Consider the following 14,327-nt stretch of genomic DNA (forward strand, 5'->3'; position numbering starts at 1 on the left):
CATCTTATTCTGATTAATAAAGCAAACACGGAAGTTTTTCTCCCAAAATGCATTTGGTAGTTTCACCATGTTGAAACATGATCTAAAAATTAAAAAAAAAATTCTTAAAACTAAAAACTAAGCACCGCCTCTTCGCCCAGTACCAAGGGATTGTAATGTTTGATTGTAGTTGCAGTGTTGTTAAAGGTCTGAGTGTTAACACCAGTTTAACATCTGCATGTGTTGTCTCACTTTCAGTTTGTGTCTGGTATGTGCTTGTGTCCATGTCTCTGTTAATGATTCTGAGGGCGCTCTGTGCTCTCAGACTGCAGGAAAAAAATCAATACCTGGAGTGACCCTCCCCATCTCATAGACACACACAACGCAAAAACAGAACCCACACAAAATGCATCATTTATGACCCTCTACAGGTCCACGCTCACAAAGTTATAGAAAGTCTATGAGTGTGTGATGTGATTGGTCTGATGCTGTGGTGTGAAAAGTCATCGTATGTCTCACCTAAAACAACATGTGTGTATTCATACAGACAAAAATATACACGTGGAACTTACTTTTCAATCTCGCTGTTTTTACAGGTGCGTGGGACGCAGGAGGAAGAGGAGGAGGAGGATGAAGGAGTGCTGGGGTCCGTCTTGCTGCTTTCTCCGTTGCTCGTTGAAGGCATCTCTGTAAACAAACAAACCAGTGGTATAGTTAAAAATGTCCAAAATGAGAGTATCAGCGGATTAAACAGAGCAGAGCATAAAAAATGTTAAATGTACAACTGTGTCACACAACTGTTGCAACCAGGTCATATTTGCCTTACTCACCGTCACTGGCCCATTTGGAGAATTCAGGCGTTATTCTGTTAGAGGGCATCCCCCCGCTGCAACACAAGAACAGAAACAGTGGTTTGAATGAAGCCCTATTGGACTGCTCAGGTTTGACTCTTATAAATGTAAAGTTTTCATACTTGAGCACAGCTCCCCGTAGTGCCTCCCTCTCCCGAGCTTCTCCTTGGTCCTCTCCAGCTCCGGAGCATGGGATGATGTCAGCTTCTGTGTACTGTGCCTTTCCGTACTCCAAGGTGTCGTCGCCGTCCACATCGAGGTCAGCGTCGCTGTCTGCTGCGCTCTCCTTAATGCTACACGTGGCAAAGCCTGTTCCTGTGAAAGACAGACAAAAAAAATGCTCAACATGACTTATTTAATGTTCCTAAAATAAAACAATGAAACTCTTTTGGGTAAATGGTGAGATTCTCCTTTGTTATTAAGCTAAATTCACATCTGCTCTGAATATCCTCTCTTCAGGACAACCTGGGCTTTAAGAATATGTGTGCTGCAGTAATGTCACTCGAATTCTAAAAAGTTATGGAACTATAAAGACAGAAGAAAAAACTAATCGGAAATTAAAACTCAAAGATTTTTATGTATTAATCACAGAAAACACAGAATGAAAACAGCCAATACTTTGAGGAATTTGAGTCATTACTTTAAGCAGCACCCTGAAGGCCATATGAAAGCCTCTCTGTGTCCATTTCTCTCTATTATGAGTCATTCAGGCTTTCTTCTTCAGTTTCGAAGTCTGTGCATATGCGCTGTTCAGCATAGAGTGACATGACAATGGAATAGCCTGCCGTTGGTTGTCACAGCCTACAACACAACAGAGGGCTTTGAGAGGAAAAAAAATAAGTGGCTATGATTTATGGTTCACAAGTTATCTAACTTTGAAGAACATGTTTAACTTCTTGTTGTATACAACGCCATCCTCAGAGGGTTTAAACACACCTCATAGTAGCAAAAAAATATTCAAACATTCTGCTGATGTTCACAGCCAATGGCAGCCCATATCACCTCAACATTTGCGAAAAAAATACATATAACAGCCTCTCTGTGTCTCTTTCTCTGTATCAAAAGTCATTCAGGCTCTCTTCTTCAGTTTTGGGATACGAACAGACAATATGACGGTGAGCTAACCCACTAGCTGCAGGAACGATCGAAAAAAGGATTATGAGTAAAAAGACATCTAATATTGGAGTTACTGGTGTGGATTTAATCTTTTAAGACTCTGGGGAGTCAGCAAAGTTTTGGGCTTGCTATTCTGCAAAAGCTACATGAACGTGAAGTCATTAGAAAGGCATGACAAAGGGCTTTCAGAGAATAAAATAAGTGACTGTGATTTATGGCTCAAAAGTTATCTAACTTTGAATAAAGTATGTCTCTTTTTTGTTGTATACGAAAACGCAAGTCTCAGAGGGTTAAACAGGGTTTGCCTTTCTCTAATAAGATAGCTGAAGAGAGACAGGAAATGTTAAGGGGAGAGAGTGAGGGGAGACATGCACCACCAACACGCCTTGAGACCAGGAATCAATCCCCCAACCAGAGCACTGACGGCTATAGCCTCTGCTGATGGGCTACAGAGGCACCCAACATCATGAATCCCTATTTGATCAAACCTTGCTGTAAGACAAAAATGCACGATATTCATTAAGATAAAGAAAAAGAGTGTATTCCTTTAGAAGAAACACAGGAAAAAAGCCTCTAACTGTTTCTACAACTACCATGACATGTTAAAGTTGATTTTTTTTTAACTGTAGTTTCCCTGACTAATTAGCAGTTTGCAGATGGAGGTTAGACGAGAAAACATTTGGTCAGAGAGAAGTGAAGAGGGCGAGACATGGTTGAACTGATGGGGACTGACGTCTCAGCCATCAATCTGTGGGAGAGAAAGCACGAGTGTGTGAGTGGCACTTCTATAAACCCAGTGATGAACGCTCAGACAAACCCTCACCGCTGCCTGACTGCTCCCTTCAGCTCCACTTAGCCGCAGAGCTTGCTCTGTGTGTGTGTCCGTCACTTAGAGGCGTCTCCTCAGTGTTTGTTTCACAGCGTCTGTCCCTCTGTCACTTAGACCCCGTCTCTCCAACCCCTTCAAGGTGTGTGTGTTTGAGAGTGTGTCTGCCTGTCACTTACACACTGTCTATCTACCATGCAGAGGTAGCTCAGGTGTGTGTGTGTGCAGGAGTGCTGCAGTGTGTATTCTACTTACAAGCTTTCTATTGGAGCTCTTCAGGCTGGGCAGGTGTGTGTATACCTGTGTTTCACTTAAGATTCAACTCAGAAGGTGTCTGTGAGTGTCTACCTGTGACAGCCCTGACAGCCATCTTATTTACACCTATCCCAATTTCTACAAGCTCTCAGCTGGACTAGTGTGCCCTGAGTGTGAGCGTGGGTGGAAGACCAGATACAAGCTAGACAGAGCTGACAGCCATCTTATTTAACCCTGTCCTGCTGTGTGCGTGTCTTAGTCTGGATACTTGACTTCCTCTAACAGTTGGTCTGCAGTGTCTCTCAGCTAGGTGGTGTCTTTGTCAGAGTAAAAGTCAGCCGCTTGGTTTCATCTCCAGGGTCTTCTCAGATTTAGACATCTGCTGCCTTTTCTCTGTTACTTATTTCACCAAAAAAAATTAAAATTGTGCAGAGAAGAGAGGGGTTGTGAGTGTGGAGCGATAAAACGCACCACCAATGCTAAGTCATTTTACAACAGGCCATGGTTTTTAGTGATCAAATAAAAAGGACCTTTTAACTTTTATTTGGTCTCAGCGGCAGCAGGGAGCATATGGGAACAATGGCCGTGTGGTATAAATCTAGCAGACTGCTGGCTCTGGTCCGCTACTGAGGCTGTAGGTTTTCAAGGATTGGCAGAAGGCGAACAAAGCATGTTACATTAAACAGTCACAGATCTGACAAAGAGAGAGCATGGCAGCTTCATCTGTTTCTGACTCCGTACTTCAAACTTTTACAGGTTTACTGGAGCTAACTGTTGAGATGCAAAGAGAAAATGAGCTATAGATTTATTAAGGGAATATTTAAGTGGCCTTTCTCTTTCCATATAAGGTGAATTTGTGCGGTAAACCTCAAATTTCTCAAATGTGCACACAAAGTACACTTCAGAGCAAATCGGTGTTGTCGGTGATGTCTGTATTTATTAAACAACTGCACTCTGAATATAAAAATAAGTGCAAAAAAGTCCCAAAGGTGTTACTAGACACGCCAGATGGATTTGTTTCACACATTCATCTGAGAAACCTCCCACAGGCAGAGTTTGGGAAAGGGCAGAGCCTTTGAAAAAAACTTGGAGGGTGATTGGATAAATGCTCTGTCCGTCAAATCCTTACGGGCAAATAAGAGCAACAAAAAGTGTTGCAGGTGTACGCCGCTACCGAGCAGTAAACTCCTTAGAGAACTGCATAACAGGAACCATGGCGACTATAGACACGTCAGGACAGACTTTTGATGATTTTGAAAAAAAATTGCTGTTTTTTGTTCTTCTTTTAACAAAGAAATGTCATGAAGTTCTAATAAAACTGATTTTTTTGCAGCATCCATGCTAATCTCTTCCGCCATAGTTGCACCAGCCTCTTGTCGCAGCTTGCTTGCGTTGCGACTCCACCGCGCCTGGAAGTTCTGCCTCTTACTCCTGATAGCTCCTGTCACTTTCTTACAGGGCCCAATCTATTCAGATGGGAGCGTTGCAAAATGGATTCGCCAGTGGAAAAACACTGGTAGCATCCACCATTTCCGTGCTGTTTTATTAAGCTAGCGGAGAACGCAAAGCATAACTGGTACACAAGGGTCAATGGTAACTGTAGCTACCACTTCCCTTTGCTCTGCTCCACCAAAAAACTACACGTTTTGGTCTGTGGAACCATTGTTTGAGATGGTCACATGTCCACAACGCTATTGAGATGCTTCCATTACTGTGATGGCCACAGAGGTAATATGATGCCATGGAAGAGCAAAAGTAAATTTTTGACGTGGAAAACCACAGAATTTCATACCAAATCCTTAAAAAAATGTAAACCTTATAACTTCCTAATGTATTCACCCATGGTAGAAACAAACAAAAAAAAAACCCAGAATGATACACAAGTGAACAGCAAATCAACTTTAAAAAGGCAAAACAATCCATCAACAATATATTATTTCTATAGTTTCCACATGAACCCGTAGTTCTCCTGTGATTTCTCACCTTCAGATGCTCAGGGCTGTGCTTATGAGCAGAAGCTGCTCAAGGGGGCACACTGTACCCTGCACACAACGCTGCAGACTTTGAGTAGGTGAAATTTGCATTCGAGTTAATTAGGGACGGAGCCCTCTATCAACAGTCACATTAGTTTTGTCCATATTTTGCCAAATTCAGATACTTGGCACTAATGATATGACTTGAATCAAAGGAGCAAGAACAGGGATACGTTGTGGAACTGATATTTAGTTTCACCTCTTAAGCATGTGCTCAACTGATACTGCATAAGAAAAAATGAAGAAAACTGCAGCACACTTAGGTTTTACCATGATATACATTCCCACAAGGATTTTTTTCTGACTTATTTGCTAAAAAAAATCGCATTACAAATGCTCTCATTTCTGTCTTCTTTTCCTTCCCAATACAGAAGTCTGAGCTACATTTCCCACAATGCACCTGAGCCAGCCAAGGAGGCATTAGCATGTCCAAAATGCTGCAAAACTTCTCATCATCACTTGGGTAATAAAGCATCCAAATAATCTGAATTTAACTCTCTCCACTCCCTACTTTAAGATACTAAAAATCATGATGAAGAAGTTGTTTCACTCTCTTTTTAACCCACATTTTTTAACTTCTAAAACTAATTCAGTGTCCTGATTTGTTCCTGTTCTCACTCTACATGTCTTAAACATGTTAACTGTGGGTGTATGTGTGGCCTGTTTGCTCTTTGTATGTGTGCGTGTTTCCCAGTGCTTCTATCTGTCCCTCTAAGCAGTGTTGGCAGGCCAATCTAATCTGGCCCGGGAAAGGTCAGCCCCACTCTAACTGCCTTTCACTCACATTATGCACCAGCGCCCCCTCCTCTTGTTTTATTCTTCCCTACTCTTTCCTCACCTTTCTTTTTATGCCATCACGTTTTTTTTCATACCTTTATTCCTGTTCTCTTTCCTCTACTTTGACACTCTCCTTCTTTACATTTTTTTCTTTTCTTGTACCGGTCCTGCTCGATGAACTGTTTCCCCTCCTCTATGCCTTGACAGATGTGATCAATAAGCACCCACATGCCGACGTCTACTGGGCCATCTTGGTCTGTCTCATTATCATAACCATCTCTTGAATATCGTTGACTCTTAACATACTAACTACATGTTTTATCCTGTGAGTTACATGCTTCATGACAGCGGCGCAGCAGACACTACATCTGCATACATGTCACCAGGACAACACCACAGGTACAGATCTGAAGAGGCAGGCCGGATCAAAGGACTCATCAGGCCCGCTGACAGCCCGGATCAACCAATCGACCCACCTGGCCAACATCCTGTTACCATAGCAATTATCGGAACTCTCTGAGGAGCAGAGAGGAGGGGTGTCAAAGGCCATCGCACTATCTTTCTGCCATTTACAGGTCAGCGAGACGGGGAGCGAGATGGGGAAGGAGACACGGACACAAAGACATGAGACGGCCATCTTTGAAGTCCATTTACAAAGCACAGATTTCTCCTCCTCTCAATCCCTCTGGGCCATCTCAACCTGAAATAATCCCCCTCTTCTTCGCCTTAGTCTCTCAGGACGGCCCCATATCAAACCTAAGGATCTGTCTGCCCGCCTCCCTGTCTGTCTTTCCATCTGTCTGCAGCTAAACTGAACTACTGCTTTGAACAAAGCTTAGAAATGATGACAACTTAAACAATCCACTTAGGACTGGAGAGTTAAAGCAATAAAACCCTGATCTACACAAAAAATGTAAAAAATCTGCCACACTGAAACGCCATTTCATGTCTAAAAAACATACTTTGACTAGCATTATAACTAAAGAAAAAGGAGACTTAGACATAATACATGTAACAACTGATGTTCACGTCATCCTGCTGTTTGTATTACCAAGATTATGCTCATGTTTTAAATATAAAGCCATCCAAACTGACTAAAGGCATACTTTATTTACACCACAATACACTGCTCTAATCAAATGTAGTTTCAAGATAATGGCAAACTAAATAATGACATATAGTCAACTAGAAAAGCACTCAGAGAGCGCAGACTTCCGTCATTAGCCCTATCTCCCAATAGTAAAGAATCCTTTAAAAAATTCCTGGATCTAGATGGTGATCCAGATCACTCCCAAAATCTAATCCAAAAAAAAAAAAAAAAGCATTATTACATAAAATGCTGCGCATGAGCACCATCCCCACTGTGAAGCATGATGGTGGCAGCATCATGCTGTGGGGGTGCTTCTCTGCAATCGCCTCTGGAAGGCTTGTAAAGGTAGAGGGTAAAATGAATGCAGCAAAATATGGGAGAAGATTTATTTTCCACCAAGACAATGACCAAGAGCAAACAGAGAAAGCTACACAGAAAAGGTTTAAAGACAACAAGGTGAATGTTCTGGAGTTGCAGAACGTTTTACCCCTGGTAATACGCCCAGAGACCACCACTGGACTCATGGAAACCTTACTGCCTGCCTGACGGTGCCTTTAAGCAAGCTGACTCACAGTTACACGCCTTACTTCAGCCTCAACTTTTGCCTCGAACATGCCTAAAAGTTCTGCTTAGTACAAAATAATCTGGAAAAAAAAGCAATGAAATTATCATCCATGGTGTCCTTTGTTAAGATCTATTGAAATTATAAGACAAGCTCCCTTGTTCAATATAAACTGAGCTGGTTGTTCTGGCACAAGAAAAAAAATGAGGATGCCATTCTGGCACTGCATTAACATTTTTTTGACGATATCTTGTAGTTCTGTTTTCCTGCCAAGTGAAAAGTTAAGAAAGTATTAGAAGGAACATCAAAATTAAGCAATACTTATTTGAAATTGTCTGCAGGCAAACAGAATAAGTCGGCTTGCAGAGTGCGGCTAAAGTTAGCCGTGTTAGCACCACTAGCCTTTAATCCTTCCTCCTCTAGTCTTTAATCCATGCCTCTGCAAAGTGTGATCATGCATTGCTTCTATGAATTTGCCAGATTAATACTATAAAACTGGCATTAAACTGTCATTTTCTAGATGAAAATACAGACAAACCCTGCTGCTTCTGTGATGTACTTTCTGTTCACTGTGCTTATTAACATCCAGGCTTTAGAGCTGAAAAAGCAAGCCTACTAACCTCAGGCCAGTCTATGACTACATGTCTGGCTAGTGGTGGGCAGTTCTGTCTCAGTTATAGTCTTCAAAGGCCAAAAAAGTGGTGATTTGTTTTACAGACTGGTAAATCTTGTGCTGACTAGCGAGGTTAATGACGTTTCGCTGCTGATAGGCCTTATCATGCAGAGCCCTAGTGAAAACCTAGTTGTTAAAAGTAGTTTCCCTAACACAGACTCTAAAATCCATCCTGCAAAGTTATGAAGTGGCTCCTTTCTGCTCTTCACTCATAAAACAGAGATTTAGACAGACAGACAGTCCACTGGGCAGATAAAGAAAGCTGTCTGTGCTGCAGCTCCTTTTAACCTGGCTAAGCCGGTGCGAGACACAGGGAAGTCTTCCTTCACACAGAGTTGAATCATAAACTGATCTTGTTCGATTTTTCCCTCCCTCCCTCCGTCTCTCTGCTCCCCCTTGAAAGGGCCCCGTTCTTTTTCCTCTTCTTTGCGCTCACAGGGAGGGAAGGATGGTGGTACTTCACAGAGGGACGGACCGTCTCTTCATCCCGCCAGCTGAGGAGACCCCCCCCTGCATCGGCTCTATATCTGTCTGTCTCACCGGCTCTCGAGAGCCTGCAGGATTCAGCGGCGACTGTTGGAACCACTGAAGAGCTTTCAAGACCAAATCCACCTTCTGAGCCTTCAGCTGAGTGTGTGTTTCAAGTCTCTCTCCCCAGGCCGCCTCAGTTATCTGTGTCACATCACAAGGTGCCCTATTAGAGCCTGGCAGAAGGGTCCTGTGTCTGCTCGTTTAACAATGTGAGAGATGGAGGAAGCATAGCGGAGATGGATGGACGGGAGGGGAAGCCGCCTCCTAACCCTCCAGCTGCTCGTTGGCAAGGTTTAGTTGAGATTTCAACATTGATCCGTCTTGTTTCGCCTCTCTCTGGCGTGCAGTGAGGGAGGCAGGTGAGGCTCAGTGTGCGCGTGTTTAACAATGGATCGAACAGGGAGAGACTGAGAGGAGCAGAAAGAGACACATGAAAGCAGAGGCAGAGCAGAGAGTTAAAAAGAGCCTCTTAGAGATGGTGACAACTCTTAACCTCAACCTGAGCATCATTTGATGTTTTTTCCTTTCTTTTTTTCTCTCCACAATGTACAAGAAACACACCTGAGGCCACAATGGGAGCCCTCAGTGAAGTTTGAATCATAACACTGCATGTTTCACAGCACAAAGACAAGCAGATTTACAATGAATGCACTAATTAAGCTTGGATGAGTGCAGCTTCTATTAAGGATGGACTGGCAATTTAAAGTTCAACTGATGTTTCGGTTTTTCTTTAATTCACATTGCCTCAATTAACTGCAATACGTGTTGTAACCTCATGTACATCCTTCCATATGAGGCAGAAAAATGTAGTCATTTGTGTCGACAAAACATGGGTGTTACACAGACTGGTACTGAGAACTTTGGTGGTAGAGGTAGCAGGGGGTCATCCCATGCCTTATATCTTATATTGTAGGTTTATTTTTTTGAGCGTTTCTGCTCTTTTGGCTATTTTCTTCCAAACTACTTTGTATGTTTTAGATGATCAAATAACATCATTCACTTTTGAAATGTCATAATCATTACAGGTAATCTACAAATGTAGATGCTTTTAATTCATGATGTAGCATCTACTGGAACTGTCACCCTTGGGTGTTGAATTATAAGAACAGGGAGATAATAGTGGTTGCCTCTCTTTTGTGCATAGATAGTGATTATATATTGATCCTGCCTTTATTCTACATGATTCAAGCCACAGTCCTAACTAAATATCATATACACAAGTGTGTGACAAATATCTTTTGTCATCGTTTTTTCCTAAACGAGTCAGAGTCCGTCCATATTTACCATCTCTGCAATAAAAAGGGCATGTGAGGAAGTCATCAATGAGCAGACTCACGGCTACAGGAGCAGATAACAGTTTATAAAAACATATCCAGGACTCATAGAGCTTTGAGCAAGGAGCGCTGTCTGTAATGTGCAGAATACACATTTAATTTCCCAGTTACGGCTCATTAATGCAGATGATTGTGACCGATGTGCCTGTTTTTAGCTTCTTATCAGAGTGGTGAATCTGTGAAAATGAAGGACACAGGCTGACACAGCATTATTAAGCTATGGGATCAGGCTAAATCATCATACTGAATGTTGGCTGCCTGTCTTTAACCTTACTTCAAATTTTAAACTAACTCCGCTCCTTCTCTTATGCATTTCCTACAAACTCGACAAACGATGTACCGAACATTTTTCTTGGTGACATTAAAGTTGTGTAAACGTTTTAACTTCAGAAAGTCATTTCATGTCCTTCGAGTCAGATCTGATCTGGAATGAACTGGAAAAAGGAGATATTTAACTAAAATCTAATTAGCAGATACAGTTAAGTTATTGAATATTCATGATATCTAATTAATTTTATACTCCATAACTTGAGGGTGTGATGAAAAAGGGCATGCCATAAAATTGTGGCTGGTCTCTTTAGGGAAAATCTTAATTTGCTTTGCCAAAATAAAAACAGAGAGTGAAATGAGCTAATATCAACTGCAGATGCAAACTGGAAGCATGTGAGAATAAAGATCAAGAGCAGACGTTGACAGCGAGCTAAGTGGGAACCCTGCAGGTGTGCAGAGTCACAGAGCAGCATAGCTCCCCAGTGAGCAGCTCTCCCATCCACTTCTATAATTGCATTTCAGAGCACGGACTCACACACGCTACGCACACATAGTGGTGACCAGTGGGTCAATTGCCCTGCTAAATGTGTTTTCCTTCCCTTTGCTAAGAGGGCCGAGCAAGACCGGGCTGAGCAGACCCCTGAGCTGGGGCCACACTGCCACCAGACCACTGGTACCATTACAGCGCCATGGTCGTATTCAGAACCAGCATCACAAAACAGCACATGCCGGGAGAAAAGGACAGAGTGGAAAGAAAAAGACAGTCCTAAAGTCTGGTCTTGGACAGCCTAAATATGACTCAGCTCTGCTGTGATTATTCACAACCTTGGAGTTTCATCATCAAACTGCAGATCAAAAAAAAAAATTAAAGTGTTATATGAAGGGAGCCTTGTGCGTGAATATTTTACCTCTGAAGCCTCCTTCCAGAAGAGCTGTAGCTCTGATCCTCTTCTGCCCCGCCCACTCGTACTCCTCAAATCCCCGTCCATTCTCTCCGTCCATGTCTGCAGAGTCATCATCGCCTAACGCACCCTCACGCTGACACACAAACATGTACAAGGACTGATTTTAAAAACAGGAAGATATGCAGTCAACTGTAATTTTCAATACCTTTAATCAACTTAAACAGTGAAGATAGCACACTTTACCTGTACTATACCATGTCGAGCTGTGTTCTAGAATAATTGATACACCTTTATCGGTTTTTAAAGGACTATTATTAGGTTGTGAAAAGAGACGGGAGCCATACCTTGGGCTAATACTTCGAGGATCATAGTTTATGTCAGGGGTGTTCTTACCGTAGCTTATTGAAGAGAATTCTTAAATAAGAGTCACTTGTTTGACTGCATTGTATGTTTTAGTTCAAAAACTCTTTTTCTTAAAGAATACATCCAAACATTACCAAAAAGCATACTAACTTTAACACAAAGTAGATCAAAGTGGTCCTGTCATGCTTGTATTTTTCATTATGCAGCTCTCAACCAATTTAACACCCCTGGACTACATAAATGGGCTCTGGATTCAACTAAATTAACAACCCAGCTAAATCTCACTCCAAAAATCCTTTCATAAAAAGCTAAAATGTACCTAGGAACTTTAAAAACGCATGCTAACATGTTAGTCAGACTGGAATACTTCCAAATCAAAATTTTGAAGCAGGACTAACATGACTAGATACTGCAGTTGGATATTGGCCAAATCCTTCATGTAAACACTTCAGTTAGACCGAAAACATTACGTAATGGGTGTCTCATATTGCTGCTACCTTGGATTTCAAACTTAGCTCCTTGAGAAAAGTAAACTGGGAGTTTTCTGGCTCAAGACCTTTCCTCTGCAGAGCTGCTACACTTTCAACTTCTGCTATTAAAATAGTAGAAGGGGCATGTTTATCACAGCTGGTTTAGTGCAGAACTTTTGCAGAGCTACAATGCCATTAAAACACAGCTCACTTGGTATGGTACAGCACTGAAGGACCTAAAGTGTGCTATCAGAGAAGTCGTATTAGTGCATTTATAGCTAGTGGAGGAGTGGTGATGATTTGTTGTTTGTGGACTACTCCAAGAAAAATGGTTTAGTAGCTACAAGAAAAAAAGACCGGTGACCCTTTCAGGGCAGAAAAGACTGGTGTCTGTTACGGCTACTTCTACAGGAACTGCATGCCAACGAAGAAGATGCAATCATGTCATATGGGACAAACCACAGAAAAAGCCTTGTGACTAGAGGGTACCTCACACAAGGGGTGACTGCGCTAGCTTTAAATGTTAGCCATGCTGTAGAGAGTATACCAGGCTAACATCCCACCCGCTAACACAATGATGCCGTGATGAATTCGACTGTTTTCTAAGGATTTTCTCCTCTTTAGATTATTCGGTTAAACAAAATTTAAATGAGCGTTTAGCTGTATAGGAAAACAGACGCTTAATAAAAACGTTTGTTATCTAAACTGAGAATTAAGTAATGTAGGCCAAATAAAAGCACCAAAACTAATAGATTAAACTGAAACAATGCCACTTGCACACTCACAAAATAGGAGTCGTGAATAAATCAGATTGTTTATTTATGTTTCTTTATTTAGGAGCCCTGTGAGAATGAGATGCTTCATCTACAGGAGCTATCATTCAACATATTATCCTAATTATCCAAGATAGATAGATGGGAGTGTTAATGAACACTGGACTGTTTAAAAAATATTTTTATTTCCTTATTTTATCGATTCAACCTTTATTCAACCCAGAAAACCTCATGAAAACTAAAAATTGCTTTTGTAAGAGTGTATTTGGCAAGAAAAGCATCAAATAAGATTGTGAATTCAACATTTCATATCCTGTTGTTGAGTCTAATTACATCCCTTCTTTAAAAATGTACCTAAGTATTGGACATTTAGTTTAAAATACATTCACAAGTCCTTCAGACAGTTTCTCCCATATGACACGACTGCAGAGTTTAAGACCTAAAGAACATAGATTTGCTATTAACTGCTATCTGAGCTAATCTACAGAAGTGATTGGACAGCATCTACAGGAAGAGAAGAGTTGAAAGGCTGTCCGACTGGAGTTAGGCGGGACTTCGGGGCCAGTATTGTACTACCTGGATCAGGCATTGTTCCACATGTCTACTCATCTCCTCCTCGCTCCCAGCCAATGGGGCACTGCACAGCGGACATACCTGGCCCCCCTCCTCAGGCTTCCTCCTCTTCATCTTCCCTATACGGGCTGGAGATGGAAGGGTGGAGAAAAGAGAGAGACAGACATCTTTTTAATGTCAGGGTTATTTAAGTGCAGACAGAAATATCACTGGTCTCAGGAATGCAAAAACACAGCCGAGGGATATTTATGTTCCCAACAAATGTGTTAGAAAGAAATGACAAGAGCCTGACAGGACAATCCCGCTCCCTCCATTCTCTGCCCTTCCTCTCCTCTCTTCCCTCCCCTGCCCTCCTGTCACCCCCCCCCCCACACACACACACACACATTTAATTAGAAATTTAACAGAGCAGAACAGCCGTCACTGCGCCCTGAGTCTCTGTCGTTTTTTCTTAACTGCAAATGGCGCACGGGGACATTAATTTTTAGCTGGCTGGGAAAGCAAAGGAGGCCATGAGGGAGCATGGCGAAGGATGGAGGGAGAGGAGGAGGAGGAGGAGGCAGTAAGTGCAGGAGAGGAAGATGGAGGGAGTGAGGCTGGGAGTGTTATAAAGAGAAGCTGCCTCTTCCTCCTCCTCCTTTTAGCCCACTCTCCCCTGACACTAATCGAGGGGAGCATTGTTAAATAGAGAAGGGAAGGGGCTGCTAATTAGGTCCGGCAGGGATCTCTACCCCCCCTCGGCCGTTATACCCCCCATGAGAATGATTCCTGGTTCCACATGAGGGCAGAGAGAAAGTAATGGAGGGCGAAGTTTAAACTAAGTCTTCATTGGCTCTTGTCATTAGCTCTGACTGCAGAAATCTGAATTATCTATGCATCGCTTTAAGACTTCAAACACTGCATTTTCATGAAACTGGATGTTGAAGCAGCAATGAAAAAAAAAAAA

At 42.2% G+C, this 14,327-nt stretch overlaps 1 protein-coding gene across 5 annotated transcripts in view; it reads right to left on the minus strand.

Moving 5' to 3' along the window:
• The window catches only part of rnf220a (ring finger protein 220a), a 265,577-nt gene that overhangs the window by 26,180 nt on the left and 225,070 nt on the right, over positions 1 to 14,327 (minus strand). For 3 of the 5 annotated variants that reach the window (XM_041803396.1, XM_041803395.1, XM_041803400.1), the window contains 5 exons: positions 13,385 to 13,509; positions 11,206 to 11,335; positions 953 to 1,145; positions 810 to 865; positions 552 to 666 (listed from right to left, as the gene is read on the minus strand). In XM_041803396.1, coding sequence (XP_041659330.1) covers positions 552 to 666; positions 810 to 865; positions 953 to 1,145; positions 11,206 to 11,335; positions 13,385 to 13,509 — 619 coding nt within the window. The remainder of the gene's footprint in view (positions 1 to 551; positions 667 to 809; positions 866 to 952; positions 1,146 to 11,205; positions 11,336 to 13,384; positions 13,510 to 14,327) is intronic. The other 2 variants (XM_041803399.1, XM_041803397.1) reach the window with 1 other exon arrangement.

This window comes from Cheilinus undulatus, linkage group 13 (genome assembly GCF_018320785.1).
Source record: "Cheilinus undulatus linkage group 13, ASM1832078v1, whole genome shotgun sequence".
NCBI classification, from domain to species: Eukaryota; Metazoa; Chordata; class Actinopteri; order Labriformes; family Labridae; genus Cheilinus; species Cheilinus undulatus.